The following is a 21,715-nucleotide window of genomic DNA, read 5'->3' as shown; positions in this document are numbered from 1 at the left end:
TTGAACGGGAACAACTACATGCGGTGTCGGTTTGGGATGGCGGAATAGGGACTCGTCCGCCTTTTAGGGTACCGGGTACGTTTCTGTATTTTGATTTTGTTTAGGGTACATATCTGTATACAGAAACGTACCTGGGGTACGTATCTGTAGTACCTGTGCCGACAACGACCCCTTCAGCCATATTTAAGGTCACCAGATGTCTGAAATAATGGTCTGTCAGTACTATTACATGAAGTCGCTAACTAAGAATGTGGATCTACACAAAATATACACTTCTACTCTAGATGGATAGTTCTATTTCCTGGTGTCATAAGTTATTTCAAAGAAGAAATCCGCTGTATTGTTTGTTTCAGATTCTGCTGCTGTCTATGAAGGACATGAACATTGCTAAGCTGACATCTGTTGATCTGCCGCTGTTCAATGGCATCATGATGGATCTCTTCCCAGGAGTGGAGACACCGGTCGTTGACAACTCCAAGGTGAGCATCTGTCTGGTCTTTCTGGAGACATGGTGGTCTAGTGGTTAAAGTGCTTGCTGATGACCTAGTTCTGTTCTTCATCACAAGCATTAGGTGTAAGTGAACTCATCATCTTTACAATATCCAGTGAAAATACAGTTTAGAATTGGTCCAACGCAACCTATGCTGGTTATAAAGATCCAGAATATGATTGGGTGGTCAGGCACAGTGACTTGGTTGATGGCATGTCACCCAAGCCTGATTATTATGCTAATATTTGTATTAGGACTGTAACAATGTATCAAACTATCGATGCATTGCAATTGTTGAGTCTCCGATAGCAATTAATTGATGGTAGAAACAAAAAACTATCGATGCATCGATAGTATGTGTGACTATCGATAGTTTTGTAATTGACTTCCGTTGATAAATGCGCAGCGCAAAATACAGGAAGTACCAGATTCGTTCAGTTTGATTTAGAGTTATCCTTGCTTGTTACCTCTTAAACGAACTTGATCTGGGTTTCAAAAACTGAAACTACTTCAGGTTGTTTTATTTCAAATAAACTACACATCCATTTGGGAAATGACTTGAAATGAGACAATTCAAGGAGAGAAAATACTATTGCAATAGTATGTTGCATGTTGCTGTACCCGCAACTAGGTGTTTGAACGTATTCATGTGGCCACCATCTGGTCATTTACCAACGGGTTCGTGGGTTTTCTTAAGTGCAGAGGGTTGTGTACTGTACACTAGGGGTTGTGACAACACTGAAAGAGTCTGCACACAAAGTTGACTCCAAGGTTTTTTACACCGGTCACAGGTGGACTCGATCCCGACACCTCAAGGTCGCTGGTTCACTACATGACGCCTTGACAGCTCGCCCCCCACGCCCCAAATGTGATGGTGTGAATCATTACTCACTATGTCAACCACTGGATTGTTTGGTCCAGATTTGATTACTTGTTGGACCATTGTCATGCAGCTGAAATATTATTAGTCACACAGTGTTTTGAAAGGGTGTACGGTCTGTAAGACCTTTAATACAGAATTTACAAGGGTCTTACAGTCCCGTACACCCTTTCAAAACACTGTGTGACGAATTTATTACCCTTAAGATATTTTGATTTAGCTTATCTTTATAACAATCAATCATCAGCAGAATGAGACACAAAACGTTTCGCCAAGATTTTTCCTGAAGTGTCATAAAGGGAGATAACTCGGGATGGCTTAGTTTATGATGAAAAAATTCTTAAATGACAAGTGAAATACAGTAACATTTTATTTTTGGGATATATTTATTGACACAAACAAAATAAGAAATTATGGCAACAATTTTATTACTCTGTTTATACTCATAATTGTATACGCCAACTCTAAAACTTCGAAGCGATCAGCCGTTTGGCAGCCACATTCCATCTACGGTCAAGGTCATTTGTACAACCCGTGATGTGTCACATGACAGATTTGACGGGTGTATGGTTCGTACATTCTGGCAAATCCATCTACATGGTTTGGTATGCTTTGGCTATCGACCAATCAGAATTCGTCAAATTTATCTTAAGGGTAATAATGATGAGTACAGCCTTAAACAACTCATGTACACTCAGAGAAATAACCCAAGTGCATCACCATCCATCTTTATTCTTGCAGCTAAAGAAGGCCATCACGGCTGAACTAAAGGAGCACAGCCTGCAGGTGAATGAACACACAATTACCAAGATCATCCAGCTGTATGAGACCAAGACTTCCCGCCATGCCGTCATGATTGTGGGCAGCACGCAGGCAGGCAAGACGGTCTACTGGAAGATCTTGCAGTCGTCAATGACCAGACTCAACAAGGAAGGTGACACTGGCTATCAACAAGTTAAGGTGAGATGATTTATTCTGTATTTACTCCGATTCCCCATCTCTCTCATCCCTCTTACACCCTGAGGGGTTCAGAGTTGTATCACCTGTGAAGATCCGGGTTAGAACTGATCTTCAGTAACCCATGCTTGTCGTAAGAGGCGACTAATGGGATCGGGTGGTCAGGCTCGCTGACATGTCATTGTATCCCAGTTATGTAGATCGATGCTCATGCTGTTGATCCCTGGATTGTCTGGTTCAGACTCGATTATTTACAGACCACCGCCATATATAGCTGGAGTAATGCTGAGTGCGGCGTAAAACTAAACTTACTCACTCACTCCCATAGTACACTGACTCGCTGTGATGTAACAGGAATTCTGTTTAAAGTGGAGAGGAACCCAAATCACTCACTCACTCTGTAATATAACTCACACTATGATATAACTGAAATACTTATCAATGTAGCTTTAATCCCAACATGTGTCCAGAGGCAGGCATTTCCTAGTTGTTTAAGGTGCTGCAATTTGCTGTACAGAGTTGCATCCCTTAGATGTACCTCGAACCGATGATCATCTTTTACCTGCAGTTTGGCTTGATGATGTTTTCAGTTTTGACAGCACCACTGCTCCATAAGGAATTTGATAGGTTGGACATTGGCAGACTCAGTGTGCCTAATGGCGTGGGCTCTTGATTTTCAGTCTCTACTTCATTTTGTCATAGGGGTGGTGGGGTAGTCTACTGGTTAAAGCGTTCGCTCGTCACGCCGAAGACCCAGGTTCGATTCCTCACATGAGCACAATGTGTGAAGCCCATTTCTGGTGTCCTCTGCCGTGATATTTCTGGAATATTGCTAAAATCGGTGTAAAACCCAACTCACTCACTCATTTTGTCATATTAAATTATTCAGGTCATGTGATACACTGGGAATATTAGTCACTGCTGCATTAAAGAACATATGTGTTTATTCTGTGTGTTGATGTGAGAATACCTGACTACCAAGGCTGACATGTACTTTTTTAACTACAGGACTTCCCACTGAATCCCAAAGCTCTCTCCCTGGGTGAGCTGTACGGAGAGTTTGACCTCAGCACAAATGAATGGACAGACGGGGTCTTGTCCAGCGTAATGAGGCAGACATGTGCAGGTCAGTGGACTAAGTTGCGCAGTCTTGACGATTGCAATTGGTTCCCTGTGCTGATATTTAACGGTGACCATCAGGATTGGGTGGTGAGCTTTGGTTGAGTGTGGACATTCTAGCCTGATTCCCTGGATCAATGTTCATAATATCAGTCACAGGGCCAGACCTTTATGCCTTGTGTTCGTTCATCACAGTTAGGATCTTATAAATGTTTTATTTTCCCAAATTTGGTTTGACATCTGCTGTTCGGTGCATCTTGTTAGTCAATAACGACATTTACTACATGTATATTATAATAATGAGGGTACTTATCATGTATACCGCTTAATACTCCACACCACAAAGGGGCATGCTCAAAGCATGCACAAACAGCACAACATGATTACCCCGGATAACCCAAGCTGCCTGTTAGGTGCTAGAAGGTTATAGTCATATGACTTATCCCACTGGGTACCCATTTTCTGCTTGGTGAACAGAGACAATTTTGAACAAACTCACATGCCTAGGTGAGACCACATGTGTTTCATTGTGGGGCAGGAACTCTCAGCAGTCAAGCTGCTAAACCCTGTCACCCTTCCAAGGACTCTCCGAGCTCAACGTTGCTTAACTTCAACTGATTTGTGACCTGAGCTCTATGCACAGGACCACGTGCCACCAAGTGCATGTGCAGTGTGTGTTTGTGCTGTTCTTCCTACCATTGTGCCCCCCTCGGTTAACTATGCCAACCTGTACATATACTATGTAGCATGTGTGTTTGTGCTGTTCTTCCTACCATTGTGCCCCCCTCGGTTAACTATGCCTACCTGTACACATAACAACATGATAGTTTCTTAAACAACTTTTCACAGTGATGGGTGTAAAAAAAGGTTGGATGCAGGGGATTAGTAGAATTTCAATAGACTAATCCTGTGTTTGAGTTAATTTGCACAACATCATTAGTTGGAGATGAACGGATTATATTCACAAAGCATCTTCCTGCAGATGAGAAACCAGAGGAGAAGTGGATCGTATTTGACGGGCCTGTCGACACACTGTGGATCGAGAGCATGAACTCTGTGATGGACGACAATAAGATTCTGACACTGATCAACGGAGAGCGTATCTCGATGCCAGAACAGGTGTCACTCTTGTTTGAGGTCGAGGACCTTGCAGTCGCATCTCCTGCCACCGTCTCGCGAAGTGGCATGGTGTATGCTGATTACAAAGACCTCGGCTGGCAGCCATTCGTGGAGTCCTGGCTGAAAAAAAAACAAGATAAGGTATGGACGGAACGAGATTTCATCAATTTTTGGCTTCCTAGGTACTTTATCCTCCGTAAGTTGTCTTCACACTCCAAAACATTGTCACCTGTTCAGAATGCTGACTTTAGTGGTGTTTAGGAAACATTCTCCCAACATTTGAACACGAGCAATTCTTTGACTGAAGGTATTTTGCTCAGATGTTGAAACTGAAGTTTAAACACATGGTAAAAACAGTAACCAGAGACTTGGTCATATTGAGATCTTCACTTGAAATTTGAAAAATAAGCAAATGTAAGAATGAGAAGACACTAGCTGTCATTCTTTTAAAAATATGTGATGCTTTTCATGCTAATGTTTCAAAGCTTCTGTTGCTGTAAATTTCTCACATCAAGTTAGCCCAAAAAAGTTTACAAATCCTTCTTCGAGTTGGTTGTATTGCTTGATTGTCCTCTTCTCTTTGTAGGCCCTGATCGAAGAACTTCGTCGCTTGTTTGACAAATTCGTTGTCAAAATCCTAGACTTCAAGAAAGCCAACTGCAAAGAGTTGATCGCCATTGCTGAACTCAATGGTGTTTCTTCTCTGTGCAAACTGTTTGACAGTCTGGCAACACAAGAAAATGGGGTAATAATTTAAGATTTTTCCTTTTCCTGACTTATGCTATATTGCATTTTTGCCCTTCTCCTTTCGACGGTTATGTGGTATCCCTAGTTCCCTTAAGTGACCGGAAAATCACTCACCCACGAGTTGCCTCCCTTTTCCTGCCTTGTGCAATAATGTCCTTCAGCTTTAACTTCAGTTAGTAGCAGTTTCAGCTAAATGGGTTGGTATATCGAGAAAATGAGCCCAAGTTTATGTATGAACAAAACCATTGTTACATGACATCAATGCAGTACATAGAGAACATATGCGGATCCCGGAATTTTCGTGGGAGGGGGGTGGGAGTGGGAGATCTGAACCCCTGAACCCTGCCTTGGCCCCGCTAAAGCAAAACATTAACTTCAATGTGGTCTTTAGTCATTTTCAAAATGTCCCCTCCCAAACACCCCCACCCCTTCAAACCTCCAGCCCACCCTTGGATCCACCAATGGAGAAGTTAGCTGTGTGACTTCTCATGGATATCATCTGGTTGAGTATTGGCAGTTCTTCCCCTCACTTGATTCATGGTGGTAGGGTAGCCTAGTGGTTAAAGTGTTTGCTTGTCATGCCGAAGACCTGGTTTGATTCCCCACATGGGTACAATGTGTAAAGGCAATTTCTTGTGTCCACCCATCATGATATTGCTGGAATATTGCTGAAAACAACAATTTAATCTGTTGTTAAAATTAGTTACTTCATTCTAAAGCAAGTTTATGTGAAAGTGTATGTGAGGGAGAAACTGCATTAGAAACCTGTGGTGACGGTCTTTAGAATTTAATTTCTTGTCCGCCAGGTCGACTCGAGCGACACAGAGAACTTTGTCCGTATGGTGGAGCTGTGGTTCCAGTTCTGTATGATCTGGTCCATCTGCTGCTCCATTGATGAGGATGGGAGGAAGAAGATTGACAACTACATCCGTGAAACAGAGGGCACCTTCCCTAACAAAGACACCATCTACGAGTACTATGTGGACCCCAAGAACAAGACGTGGGTGCACTGGGAAGACAAGCTCAAGGGCGGATGGAAGTTTAATCCAACGTGAGTGTTTCTGATTACTTTGTGTCATCATCAGCGTTTCCCCCATACAAGTAAAATGGATGCTTCCCAAAGCACAAGTTCTATCTTGAGTGTGAGTACTTATATCGCGAAAATTTCCACATACAAGGTGTATATTCAGAGTGCTAAAATTATTACACTGAGCAATTGATCAGATTTGCACTTCATCCCAAGCTGCCTCTGAGGTGTTTGAGACCATCTCAACCCCATCCGGGTACGCCTTCACTGAGGTAATTTTGAACCTTTAGTGAGTGAGTGAGTTTAGTTTTACACCGCTTTTGGCAATACTCCAGCATTATCACGGCGGGAGACACCATAAATGGGCTTCACAGATTGTGCCAATGTGGGGAATCGAACCCGGGGTCTTCGGCGTGACGAGCGAACGCCTTAACCACTAGGCTACGCACTGCCCCTTTTCAACCTTTAGCCTTAGGTGAGACCACTTGTGTTACATGTGACATTTATATATTTCAGTTTGGGTATTTGTACAGGTTTTGACTGTGGACTTGGATGTGAATTTGGTGTCTGAGCATGTTTAGATAAATCACTGTGTATACATTGCAATAATTGCTTGGTTTCAGTCTGCCATTCTTCAAGCTGATTGTGCCTACAGTGGACATGGTGCGCTACGAATACCTGACTCAGCATCTCATTGACAACAACCATCCTGTGATGCTGGTGGGCCCGGTCGGCACGGGAAAGACATCTGTTGCTGAATCAACTATTGGCAAACTGGATGCCAAGGTGTACAGCATCCTCTCCGTCAACATGTCCGCACAGGTGAGTGGGCATAATGTTGTTGGGGAGAATCTTCTGATGCTGCAGTAGGGATCTTGGTGTGGGTGGGTGTTAGTGTCCTCTCTGTCAACATGTCGGCACAGGTGTGTGGGCATAATGTTGGGGAGAATCTTCTGATGCTGCAGTAGGTGAGTGGGCATTGTGTTGTTGGGGAGAATCTTCTGATGCTGCAGTAGGTGAGTGGGTATTGTGTTGTTGGGGAGAATCTTCTGATGCTGCAGTAGGTGAGTGGGCATTGTGTTGTTGGGGAGAATCTTCTGATGCTGCAGTAGGTGAGTGGGCATTGTGTTGTTGGGGAGAATCTTCTGATGCTGCAGTAGGTGAGTTGGCATCATGTTGTTGGGGAGAATCTTCTGATGATGCAGTAGGTGAGTGGGCATTATGTTGTTGGGGAGAATCTTCTGATGCTGCAGTAGGTGAGTGGGCATCGTGTTGTTGGGGAGAATCTTCTGATGCTGCAGTAGGTCAGTGGGCATTGTGTTGTTGGGAATGTGTTGTTGGGAAGAATCTTCTGATGCTGCAGTAGGTGAGTGGGCATTATGTTGTTGGGGAGAATCTTCTGATGCTGCAGTAGGTGAGTGGGCATTGTGTTGTTGGGGAGAATCTTCTGATGCTGCAGTAGGTGAGGGCATGTTGTTGGGGAGAATCTTCTGATGCTGCAGTAGGTGAGTGGGCATGTTGTTGGGGAGAATCTTCTGATGCTGCAGTAGGTGAGTGGGCATTGTTGTTGGGGAGAATCTTCTGATGCTGCAGTAGGTGAGAATCTTCTGGGCAGTAGGTGTGGTTGGGGAGAATCTTCTGATGCTGCAGTAGGTGAGTGGGCATTGTGTTGTTGGGAGAATCTTCTGTGCAGTGTTGTTGGGAGAGAATCTTCTGATGCTGCAGTAGGTGAGTGGGCATTATGTTGTTGGGGAGAATCTTCTGATGCTGCAGTAGGTGAGTGGGCATTGTGTTGTTGGGGAGAATCTTCTGATGCTGCAGTAGGTGAGTGGGCATTGTGTTGTTGGGGAGAATCTTCTGATGCTGCAGTAGGTGAGTGGGCATTGTGTTGTTGGGGAGAATCTTCTGATGCTGCAGTAGGTGAGTGGGCATTGTGTTGTTGGGGAGAATCTTCTGATGCTGCAGTAGGTGAGTGGGTATTGTGTTGTTGGGGAGAATCTTCTGATTCTGCAGTAGGTGAGTGGGCATTGTGTTGTTGGGGAGAATCTTCTGATGCTGCAGTAGGTGAGTGGGCATTGTGTTGTTGGGGAGAATCTTCTGATGCTGCAGTAGGTGAGTGGGTATTGTGTTGTTGGGGAGAATCTTCTGATGCTGCAGTAGGTGAGTGGGCATTGTGTTGGGGAGAATCTTCTGATGCTGCAGTAGGTGAGTGGGCATCGTGTTGTTGGGGAGAATCTTCTGATGCTGCAGTAGGTGAGTGGGCATTGTGTTGTTGGGGAGAATCTTCTGATGCTGCAGTAGGTGAGTGGGCATTATGTTGTTGGGGAGAATCTTCTGATGCTGCAGTAGGTGAGTGGGCATCGTGTTGTTGGGGAGAATCTTCTGATGCTGCAGTAGGTGAGTGGGCATTATGTTGTGGGCATTGTGTTGTTGTTGTTGGGGAGAATCTTCTGATTCTGCAGTAGGTGAGTGGGCATTGTGTTGTTGGGGAGAATCTTCTGATGCTGCAGTAGGTGAGTGGGCATTGTGTTGTTGGGGAGAATCTTCTGATGCTGCAGTAGGTGAGTGGGTATTGTGTTGTTGGGGAGAATCTTCTGATGCTGCAGTAGGTGAGTGGGCATTGTGTTGGGGAGAATCTTCTGATGCTGCAGTAGGTGAGTGGGCATTGTGTTGTTGGGGAGAATCTTCTGATGCTGCAGTAGGTGAGTGGGCATTATGTTGTTGGGGAGAATCTTCTGATGCTGCAGTAGGTGAGTGGGCATTATGTTGTTGGGGAGAATCTTCTGATGCTGCAGTAGGTGAGTGGGTATTGTGTTGTTGGGGAGAATCTTCTGATTCTGCAGTAGGTGAGAGTGGGCATTGTGTTGTTGGGGAGAATCTTCTGATGCTGCAGTAGGTGAGTGGGCATCGTGTTGTTGGGGAGAATCTTCTGATGCTGCAGGTGAGTGGGCATCGTGTTGTTGGGGAGAATCTTCTGATGCTGCAGTAGGTGAGTGGGCATTGTGTTGTTGGGGAGAATCTTCTGATGCTGCAGTAGGTGAGTGGGCATTGTGTTGTTGGGGAGAATCTTCTGATGCTGCAGTAGGTGAGTGGGCATTGTGTTGTTGGGGAGAATCTTCTGATGCTGCAGTAGGTGAGTGGGCATCTTCTGATGTTGCAGTCTTCTGATTCTGCAGTAGTGGGCATCGTGGTGGTGAGTGGGCATTGTGTTGTTGGGGAGAATCTTCTGATGCTGCAGTAGGTGAGTGGGCATCGTGTTGTTGGGGAGAATCTTCTGATGCTGCAGTAGGTGAGTGGGCATTGTGTTGTTGGGGAGAATCTTCTGATGCTGCAGTAGGTGAGTGGGCATTATGTTGTTGGGGAGAATCTTCTGATGCTGCAGTAGGTGAGTGGGCATCGTGTTGTTGGGGAGAATCTTCTGATGCTGCAGTGAGGTCAGTGGGCAATGTGTGTTGTTGGGGAGAATCTTCTGATGCTGCAGTAGGTGAGGTGAGAATGGGCATTATGTTGTTGGGGAGAATCTTCTGATGCTGCAGTAGGTGAGTGGGTATTGTGTTGTTGGAGAGAATCTTCTGATGCTGCAGTAGGTGAGTGGGCATTGTGTTGTTGGGGAGAATCTTCTGATGCTGCAGTAGGTGAGTGGGCATTGTGTTGTTGGGGGAGAATCTTCTGATGCTGCAGTAGGTGAGTAGTGTTGTTGTGGAGAAGGCATGTTGGGGAGAATCTTCTGATGCTGCAGTAGGTGAGTGGGCATTGTGTTGTTGGGGCAGTAGAATCTTCTGATGCTGCAGTAGGTGAGTGGGCATTGTGTTGTTGGGAAGAATCTTCTGATTCTGCAGTAGGTGAGTGGGCATCGTGTTGTTGGGGAGAATCTTCTGATGCTGCAGTAGGTGAGTGGGTATTGTGTTGTTGGGGAGAATCTTCTGATGCTGCAGTAGGGATCTTGATTTGCTTTGGGTGGGTGTTAGTGGTGCTCCGGGGGAGGGCTGTGTGTTGCTGTGAGTGGGGTTTTGGCTGATGGTGGACACACTTTACTGTGTGCTGGGATTGGGTCTTGTGCTGCCTGAGTGAGGTGTTTTTTCCATGGGATCTTGTGTTGCTGGGGTGAGGTCTTGTATTACTGGGAGATAGATCTTGTGTTGCTGGGGTGAGGTCTTGTATTACTGGGAGATAGATCTTGTGTTGCTGGGGTGAGGTCTTGTATTACTGGGAGATAGATCTTGTGTTGCTGGGGTGAGGTCTTGTATTACTGGGAGATAGATCTTGTGTTGCTGGGGTGAGGTCTTGCTGGGAGATAGATCTTGTGTTGCTGGGGTGAGGTCTTGTATTACTGGGAGATAGATCTTGTGTTGCTGGGGTGAGGTCTTGTATTACTGGGAGATAGATCTTGTGTTGCTGTTTGTCAAATTAATTAATGAAGGGTACAGAGTAATGTTCCTTTGGTAATACATAGACGTAGCCTTGAACATTGTTACAAAGGTTGGGTGTTCTGTCTTACAGGATCCAGAATTGCAAGGTTTAACTGTATACCACTTTGACAGTATACAAATAATGTTCTGCCCACAGACTACATCAAACAATGTACAAGACATCATAGAGAGCCGTGTAGAGAAGCGTACCAAAGGTGTGTACGTGCCTATCGGTGGCAAGAAGCTGATCACATTCATGGACGACTTCAACATGCCGGCCAAGGACACCTTCGGGTCCCAGCCTCCTCTGGAACTCATCAAACTCTGGTTGGACTATGGATTCTGGTACGACCGAACCAAACAGACTGTCAAATACATCAAGGTATGGCAACAACTGGCTGTTTAAATTTGGGTCGACAAGGGGCTAAAATATTAAAATTCTCTTTAAAATGCTAAGAGGTTGAAATATGGTCCAATAAGACCCAGTGGTTTAAGGCGTTGAAATTCCCGATGTAAAGTTGGTCTTCTTAGTCTTGCTAGAATCAGGTGAGCTGGAGTATCTGAATTGTTGGTTGGAATGTCTGATTCTTTTTGTCACCCTGTGAATTAACTGCAATACAGTTCAAAGCATCTCCAATTATCCTGTACATCATTTATCTATTCAGTTATGATCAGTATCCTGGAGTGAGGAGTGAGTGAGTGAGTTTAGTTTTACTCCACACTCAACAATATTACAGCTATATGGCGGCAGTCTGTAAAGAATTGAGTCTGGTCCAGACAGTCCAGTGATCAACAGCATGAGCATCGATCTACGTAACTGGGATACGATGGCATGTCAGCGAGGCTGACCACCCGATCCTGTTAGTCGCCTCTTACAACAAGCATGGGTTACTGAAGATGATTTATAACCCAGATCTTCACGGGTTTATCTTTGAGCCGTTTGTAACACTAACTATATTTTTTAAGTGATGTGCCGACCTCTTATCACTAACATAGCACAGAATGTATTTTAGTTAATGTCTGGTCTAAATTACTGACAACTCCCCAACATCACTTTGGTCACTTCTTTGAGTGATTGTTGTTCTTCACTTTGGTCAGCACATGATTCTGAGATGTATGATACCTGTATTTCCAGGACATGCTGTTGTGTGTTGCTATGGGTCCACCAGGGGGCGGCAGGATGGTCATCTCACGCCGACTACAGAGTCGGTTCAACCTCATCAACATGACCTTCCCACAGGTAACACCATCATCCTTACCTTCATCCCTCTACAGATTCATCCCTCAGTTGGAGAGTATCAGGCTTATTAATAAATCACAAATACATGTTGCTATATGATACATCTTGGATATTTGGTTGGAATATAAAATGATGATTATTATTCATGACATCAGACCAAATCATGTTCATGTTTAAATGTAAGAAAATATGGACACTTTAACTATCTCCTACCATTCATACTTCAGGAATCGGAAATCAAGCGCATCTTTGGCAGCATGATCAACCAGAAGCTGCAGGACTTTGAGGAGGAAGTGAAACCGATCGGGGACATCATGACCCAGGCAACCATTGAGATGTACCAGACCATTGTAGCCAAGTTCCTCCCCACACCCACCAAAATACACTACCTCTTCAATCTCCGGGACATATCTAGGGTGAGATATCATCAGTGTGCGAATTAGTTTCCACATTTTGTTAGCCAGTCGGGCTATCTATGCCTGACAGTTACTAGCCCACAAAATATTCACTAGCCCGAAATTTGAATGTAGAAACTAAGCAAAAGATTACAAAAATAAATCAGAATAAGATATTGTCGGTATAACACAGGTTTCATCATTAAGCCGCTGATGTGGTGAAATTTTTATCAGGCCATAATCTTGCATGATTTCTAAGTGTATTATAATTTAACAAGTCGGAGAGAGTGATATATTTACAAAATGATCCCATGAAAATTCCCCTAGCCAGTGGGGCCAGTGACTGTGGAGATTTAATGGCCCGACTTGATTTATACCAGCCACGGGCTAGCGAGCCAGTGGCTATTTCTCACACTGGATATGATCGAAGTGTGTAACTTGGCTGAATGTATGTCAGGCCACAAAACGTGGAAATTTGATCTTATCAAAATCAGATCTTGGTTCTTGCTTGAGATTGAATAAAGTTAGGATTGATCCATGCTTGTGATAGAACATGTGAAAAATATAACGTTTGTCAGTAGCTTTTCCTAAGAAATTGTGCTGACTGTACTTGTGTGTTGCTGCAGGTGTTCCAAGGTCTGCTGCGAGCTCACAAGGACTACCATGACACAAAACATGCCATGACAAGATTATGGATCCATGAATGCTTCAGGTAACATGTCCCCCTTAGAGATTCAGGTTAGATTGGTATATGTCCCATCAACCTCTGCTTGTCGTAAGCAATGACTTAATGGATGCTTCAGGTAACATGCCCCCTTAGAGATTTCAGGTTAGATTAGTATATGTCCTATCAACCTCTGCTTGTCGTAAGCAATGACTTAATGGATGCTTCAGGTAACATGTCCCCCTTAGAGATTTCAGGTTAGATTAGTATATGTCCCATCAACCTCTGCTTGTCGTAAGCAATGACTTAATGGATGCTTCAGGTAACATGTCCCCCTTAGAGATTTCAGGTTAGATTAGTATATGTCCCATCATCTAGGGCTTCAACGAGTCCATTATTTTGGACTCGAGTACTCGAGGGATGAGACTCGACTCGGACCCGAGTACTCGAAATTCATACCTTTCAAGCAAACGATAGCGTACATTGCATGACGTGTTCCGATCACACAAGTGAACACTTACTTCTTTCCGACTTCATATCGTCATGTGACTAACATTTCCTATTGGTCAGAATCAGTATTTGGATGTTTACTTGACAAATGTTTTTTTCTTCGTACTTCTTGTACTGCCTGCAAAACACAGTGATATACCGCACAGGCGACATATGGTTATTTTGCTCTTTTCACTATCCAGATCAAGATACGCCCATACATTTGAATTTTTTTATCTTTCTCCATGTCTATCAATTGTCAAGATAGTTACCTAATCATTTTAAGAAGTGAAATCTCAAACGATGTATAATATTTACTCTCATCTGCAGACTTGTAACATCTAATACCATACAGCCACACCGTGTGAGGAGTAAACTATTTAATTTAGGTGTTAATAAACACATTATTAGATGGGTTAAAGAATTCAGGGTACATAGAACTCAGTATGTCATAGTCAATGGCTATCAATCTTCTTTTCTCTCAACCCCTGCTCGAGATCCACATGGCTGTGTTTACTCATCCGTTCTCTTCGTATTGTATACCAATGACTGTTACTTGTCAATATATGACTTGTTTACTGTGAAATTTGCAGATGACGCCACTGTTACTGGCCTAATTTCTGATTCTGAACATTATTATCGTCAAGGCATTGACAAAACCGTAATGACAGTTTTTTTATCAAACCTTTGTTCAAAGTGTGTTGACCTACAATTTTCTATGTTGGTATGGGGATCTGTCTCATCGCAACAAAAACAAACTTTTCAAAATTGTTAATACTGCTTGCAAAATTTCTGGAGTGTCTTTCGAGTATATTCCCTTTATCTATGAGCGCCAGATTGTCAAAAAGGCAGCTAAAATTAGATTTGATAGTTGATATATTTGATCTCACCATTTTGAACTACTTCCTTTTAGACGCTGCTGTCGATTCCCTCCTTCAAAACAAACAGAGCTCGACAGTCTTTCATACCATCAAGTATTCGTGAATGCAACAAATATTTGAATTATCACCATGTGATAACAACTAGAATTATTCAGCCTCTTTACCTATGTGGTTAATTGAATTATATCATGTCAGATTTATTTGTAAATAGCATTCGTTTTGAGCATGTAATTATTGTGTATATTTTTGTGAACTGTGTATATATTCATTTTGAGACAGTTTGGATGTATAAGAATTTCCTCCGGGATAATAAAGTTATATCTTATCTTAATATTAGACGTGAACGGCCGCTCGTGCTTAGCACATGGCAGACAGTCTGTCAACGTCAAATAATTCGAGTTATCTCCCCTTTTCGAGTCCTCGAGTCCTTGAAAATGGACTCGAGTCCAGCTGAACCCGACTCGTCCTCGAGTACTCGAGTACCCGTGGAAGCCCTACCATCATCCTCTGCTTGTCGTAAGCAGCGACTTAATGGATGCTTCAGGTAACATGCCCCCCTTAGAGATTTCAGGTTAGATTGGTATATGTCCCATCAACCACTGCTTGTCATAAGCAGCGACTTAATGGATGGGATGGTCAAGTTTGCTGACTTGGTCGAGTTCATGGTTCTCCACAAGGTGGATCATTGATCACTAAATCAATCACTGGATTGTCTGTCCAGAATATTTATCGACCATTGCCACAGCTGGAATTGGCTTAGTTTCAGGAAATGTTCATGAGACATCTAGAAATTTAAATTTGAAATATCAAGTTACCATCTAGTGGATGAGAAGAATATGGTGGCATTCATATCTTTAATGTATGATATATTTGGGATTACAGTTTCTTAGTAAAGTACAAATTCTAGTACTTTTGTTGGGTTGAGTCCCATCCGGGATTCAAACCCACACCCTCAGTGTCAGGCACCCAATCGCCAGCACACAAAGTCAGCTGTCTAACCCACTCAGCCACAGCAGAAGCATATAACATACCTTACATCTGACCACTTTCTAAATGGCTTTGTGTATTCACATTCATATCTTGTTTTGTTTTGTCCAGAGTTTTCTCTGACCGTCTTGTGGATGATAAGGACATGGAGGCGTTTGTGGCCATCTTGACGGAGAAACTGGGCAGTCTCTTTGACCAGACCTTCCACAACATCTGCCCCAACAAACAACCACCTATATTTGGTAGGAACAAAATTATCTATTAACTACTTGGGTGATAAACCTACTGTCTAGTTTGAATGTGAAGCTGAATGAGTTCTGTATCTGGAATATATTACCAGGTTATCTTGTCGAGATACATGTACCTTGTATAAGGTAGGAGAGTATTAGATCATGAATGTATCCTGTCTGTGATGTTCAATGGAGTATATATTGTACAGGTGACTACATCAACTGTACCTTGCATAAGGTAGGAGAGTATTAGATCATGAATGTATCGTGTCTGTGATGTTCAATGGAGTATATATTGTACAGGTGACTACATCAACTGTACCTTGTATAAGGTAGGAGAGTATTAGATCATGATTGTGTAACCGGGATAGTGGGGATGTCAACAAAATTATCCAGGACACTGGTTACGGGGTGAGACCTTTTATTCCATTATTAACAACACCCTGAAACAATACACGGTTCAATAAATACAAAGTCATAATATATACATAAGATTTAAAATCCGTCACACATCCTTTAGATGAAATACTACTATGACACACATTCTAGACAAATAAACTACAAGGGGCGATCACTCCTTGATTTACTGATTACATATTAATGACAAATATAGTTAAGGTAGAGGCATATAAATCCTATAAACATGCCCAGATAGAAAATATAAAGTATACAATGCTACATAAATACATACAATCAAGCACAATATAATGCCTACCCGGTGTATGGCACTAGGGTGCAGAGTACAGCCCTGTCAAGCCGCCAAGCCAGTCAAGCGTACGCATTACAATCTGTATAAACAATGATCAACGTTAAAGCTTCAATAGCTTAAACTATATATATATATATATATTTCTACCATTTCAAAAACCTAGGATATAATATAAGCAGTTCAAACTTATATCGCAGTCATATTTACATTCACATACACACTATACTTTCTTTCATTTATAAAATCAATCAGTCAAACGTGCAAATATATAACTATTCACTCATAGGAGAGAGAAAACACTTTAATGAACTGAATCATTTATTTGGATACTAAAAGATTATTGGATTGCAATTTAGCTTAGTGACCCTAACAAGCTAAACCTAACTTTACACTTACACACAAGTTACAGTTTATATTTACACATAAGCATTAACAATATAACATTTAAAGGTATACACACTGATTAATTGATATAAAAGATTAAACTGACCTGTGGTGATCTTATAAAGTAGATAAATTTCCAACATGGGATAAAGTCTTGTCGGTGCAAGCAGTGACAGTGAAGTGAAGATTTGAATTAGTAAAAGAGGGCAAGAGTTTGAATGATCCAATCAGATTGGATCAACTGAGGGCACATAATAATGTAATGGCCCTACCTAACCCCCTTAATTAAACTAGAATAGCACTGACTACATAGCTATTAATAGACATGCTTTTAAGATGAGTATAGTCAGTTTCAAAATGAACAGACCTGTTGATAAAAACATTCATTACTATAAATAAGAAATATTATACCTGCAATGCAAAGTGACAGTTAATATACACACGCATCCATAAATATCCAAATATGAAACGATATCCCTGAAACTGCAATGTAACTGTTAACATTCATAAAATTAATAATATTAAAACTAATATGTACATGACTATAAAAATACAATATTATATATCCGCCACAATTGTATCCTGTCTGTGATGTTCAATGGAGTATATATTGTACAGGTGACTACATCAACTGTACCTTGTATAAGGTAGGAGAGTATTAGATCATGAATGTATCGTGTCTGTGATGTTCAATGGAGAGTATATTGTACAGGTGACTACATCAACTGTACCTTGTATAGGGTAGGAGAGTATTAGATCATGAATGTATCGTGTCTGTGATGTTCAATGGAGTATATATTGTACAGGTGACTACATCAACTGTACCTTGTATAAGGTAGGAGAGTATTAGATCATGATTGTATCCTGTCTGTGATGTTCAATGGAGTATATATTGTACAGGTGACTACATCAACTGTACCTTGTATAAGGTAGGAGAGTATTAGATCATGATTGTATCCTGTCTGTGATGTTCAATGGAGTATATATTGTACAGGTGACTACATCAACTGTACCTTGTATATGACTACATCAACTGTACCTTGTATAAGGTAGGAGAGTATTAGATCATGATTGTATCCTGTCTGTGATGTTCAATGGAGTATATATTGTACAGGTGACTACATCAACTGTACCTTGTATAAGGTAGGAGAGTATTAGATCATGATTGTATCCTGTCTGTGATGTTCAATGGAGTGTATATATTGTACAGGTGACTACATCAACTGTACCTTGTATAAGGTAGGAGAGTATTAGATCATGATTGTATCCTGTCTGTGATGTTCAATGGAGTATATATTGTACAGGTGACTACATCAACTGTACCTTGTATAAGGTAGGAGAGTATTAGATCATGATTGTATCCTGTCTGTGATGTTCAATGGAGTATATATTGTACAGGTGACTACATCAACTGTACCTTGTATAAGGTAGGAGAGTATTAGATCATGAATGTATCGTGTCTGTGATGTTCAATGGAGTATATATTGTACAGGTGACTACATCAACTGTACCTTGTATAAGGTAGGAGAGCATTAGATCATGATTGTATCCCTGTCTGTGATGTTCAATGGAGTATATATTGTACAGGTGACTACATCAACTGTACCTTGTATAAGGTAGGAGAGTATTAGATCATGATTGTATCCTGTCTGTGATGTTCAATGGAGTATATATTGTACAGGTGACTACATCAACTGTACCTTGTATAAGGTAGGAGAGTATTAGATCATGAATGTATCGTGTCTGTGATGTTCAATGGAGTATATATTGTACAGGTGACTACATCAACTGTACCTTGTATAAGGTAGGAGAGTATTAGATCATGAGTATCATGTCTGTGATGTTCAATGGAGTATATATTGTACAGGTGACTACATCAACTGTACCTTGTATAAGGTTCAATGGAGTAGATCATGATTGTATCGTGTCTGTGATGTTCAATGGAGTATATATTGTACAGGTGACTACATCAACTGTACCTTGTATAAGGTAGGAGAGTATTAGATCATGATTGTATCCTGTCTGTGATGTTCAATGGAGTATATATTGTACAGGTGACTACATCAACTGTACCTTGTATAAGGTAGGAGAGTATTAGATCATGAATGTATCGTGTCTGTGATGTTCAATGGAGTATATATTGTACAGGTGACTACATCAACTGTACCTTGTATAAGGTAGGAGAGTATTAGATCATGATTGTATCGTGTCTGTGATGTTCAATGGAGTATATATTGTACAGGTGACTACATCAACTGTACCTTGTATAAGGTAGGAGAGTATTAGATCATGATTGTATCGTGTCTGTGATGTTCAATGAAGTATATATTGTACAGGTGACTACATCAACTGTACCTTGTATAAGGTAGGAGAGTATTAGATCATGATTGTATCATGTCTGTGATGTTCAATGAAGTATATATTGTACAGGTGACTACACCAACTGTACCTTGCATAAGGTAGGAGAGTATTAGATCATGATTGTATCGTGTCTGTGATGTTCAATGGAGTATATATTGTACAGGTGACTACATCAACTGTACCTTGTATAAGGTAGGAGAGTATTAGATCATGAATGTATCGTGTCTGTGATGTTCAATGGAGTATATATTGTACAGGTGACTACATCAACTGTACCTTGTATAAGGTAGGAGAGTATTAGATCATGAATGTATCGTGTCTGTGATGTTCAATGGAGTATATATTGTACAGGTGACTACATCAACTGTACCTTGTATAAGGTAGGAGAGTATTAGATCATGATTGTATCGTGTCTGTGATGTTCAATGAAGTATATATTGTACAGGTGACTACATCAACTGTACCTTGTATAAGGTAGGAGAGTATTAGATCATGATTGTATCGTGTCTGTGATGTTCAATGGAGAGTATATTGTACAGGTGACTACATCAACTGTACCTTGTATAGGGTAGGAGAGTATTAGATCATGATTGTATCGTGTCTGTGATGTTCAATGGAGTATATATTGTACAGGTGACTACACCAACTGTACCTTGTATAAGGTAGGAGAGTATTAGATCATGATTGTATCGTGTCTGTGATGTTCAATCGAGTGTATATTGTACAGGTGACTACATCAACTCGGAGCAGGTGTACGAGGACATACATGATCTGACCATCCTGAAGAAGCACATGTTGGAGATGCTGGATGAGTACAATACCACACCTGGGGTGGTCAGCATGGACCTCGTCCTCTTCAGAGATGCCATCGAACACGGTGAGTCTGACGTGTAGCCACAAAATTATCTCACCATCTGACAGACTAGGTATAGTAATAGGAAACAATCAGGTGGGGCGTAACCTTTTTTGAGTAGTGTAGTTTTTAAATGGAGTGTTGGTTGGCCTTTAGAAAGTATGTCGTGTTGTAAATTCTGGGTTCAAATCACGACAAGGTACAATCTGTTCTTCATGTTCTTTGACAGCTTGGTGTATACAGGCAGGCCGCGTTAATCCAAACAGTGACGTTTTTCATCAAAAATGTTCGGACAGTGAAACAAGTCCAGTACACCACACTGCAGTAGCGTTACTTCCTTTTTACTTGACTGATAAAGACAAAAGAACGTATACGTGTATACTGACTTTATTACTGGGATATTTAAAAATAAATTGTTAAGGCAGTAACTTTGACACAATGTGTGTTTATAAAAAAAATAAAAAATATGACAGGTTTTGTTCAAACTAACACAAAGTGTGATCTATTAATTATTAAAATCACAAACTCATGACTTGTTCAACTCACAATGTATTAATTGCCATTGAAGTTTACCGATAATGACCCCCGCTATTGTTAGGCAACATGGCTGCCGTATGTACAACCGGATTGATGAGGCAAAAAACAAGTAGAATTAGCTAATCCGTTACCGATAATTGAAGTTCGGAGTCGGAGACTGAAGCACCAGATTAATGAATCAACAGTTGATGTGTTTATATAGCAAACAAGATTGGTTACAGCTTGAGTCTGTTCGGATGGCGCGGGAATCGGATTATCGGGGACCGGACTAACGCGGCCTGACTGTATATCAGAAGAACAAATGTACTGAGTTTCTGACTGATAAATAGCAAACACTGACAGACTAATCACCCGGGTCGTGTCCCGGAATTTCTTTTTGATATGCTGTAAACATGGTAAGGTACCAGATTATTCCTTTTGTGGCCTGTGATATGTCTGCGGTGTATCTGTGCAGGATTGACATGTAGAATATTTTCAGTTCATATGCTGCCTTGATGTTTCAGTTTCGAAGATCATCCGTGTCATCCGCCAGCCCCGAGGCAACATGCTGCTGGTGGGTATAGGTGGCAGTGGGCGCCAGAGCTTGGCCCGTCTTGCCGCTCACATGTGCGACTACACCACCTTCCAGATCGAGGTCACCAAACACTACAGGAAACAGGAGTTTCGAGATGGTCAGTAGACCTCCATGTGCCACTTGATCTCAATGTCCCTGAACCTTTCGCATTATGGTTTGACCTTGAACTCTGTCTGCTCGCCATATGCATTTTTTCTTGAACTGACATGACTCTAAACCTTGTAGATTGCTGTTTGACCTTGAAATCTGATTGCTTGTATCAACAGATCTGAAGAAGCTGTACTGGCAGGCTGGGGTAGAGAACAAGCAGACGTTGTTCCTGTTCAACGACACCCAGGTGGTGGAGGAGGGCTTCCTTGAGGACATCAACAACATCCTCAGTAGTGGTGAAGTCCCCAACCTCTACAAGCCTGATGAGTTTGAAGAGGTGAGTTGAGCTGGAGCAATTTGAAAATGTTTCCACCATTTTCAATTCTAGTGATTTTAGTTTGGGCAGTAAGGAAGTAGCATCATGTTGCCATCTTTACAAGCACAACTCTACCATGGAACTCCTGACTGGAACGTATTGTTTGTAGGTACACACTGCTCTGGATTCAATTCTAATGGTTTTAGTTGGGGCAGTAAGAAAGTAGTATCATGTTGCCATCTTTACAATCACAACTC

General features: G+C 41.8%; 1 protein-coding gene across 1 annotated transcript in view; it reads left to right on the top strand.

Annotated features, from left to right (window-relative positions):
• Positions 1–21,715, top strand: part of LOC124282758 (dynein axonemal heavy chain 2-like) — a 109,888-nt gene that overhangs the window by 47,082 nt on the left and 41,091 nt on the right. Inside the window, 15 exon segments of the mRNA XM_046718785.1 lie at positions 354–479; positions 2,112–2,330; positions 3,336–3,453; positions 4,429–4,706; positions 5,152–5,310; positions 6,119–6,363; positions 6,963–7,161; positions 10,906–11,130; positions 11,884–11,988; positions 12,216–12,404; positions 13,010–13,095; positions 15,516–15,646; positions 19,816–19,965; positions 20,982–21,149; positions 21,319–21,479. Of these exon segments, the coding sequence (XP_046574741.1) occupies positions 354–479; positions 2,112–2,330; positions 3,336–3,453; positions 4,429–4,706; positions 5,152–5,310; positions 6,119–6,363; positions 6,963–7,161; positions 10,906–11,130; positions 11,884–11,988; positions 12,216–12,404; positions 13,010–13,095; positions 15,516–15,646; positions 19,816–19,965; positions 20,982–21,149; positions 21,319–21,479 (2,559 nt within the window).

The sequence above is a fragment of the Haliotis rubra genome, unplaced genomic scaffold (genome assembly GCF_003918875.1).
Source record: "Haliotis rubra isolate DU_JTF1 unplaced genomic scaffold, ASM391887v1 Scf302, whole genome shotgun sequence".
NCBI lineage: Eukaryota > Metazoa > Mollusca > Gastropoda > Lepetellida > Haliotidae > Haliotis > Haliotis rubra.
The sequence above is the reverse complement of the archived record's forward strand: the minus strand, read 5'-3'. Positions and strand labels throughout refer to the sequence as shown.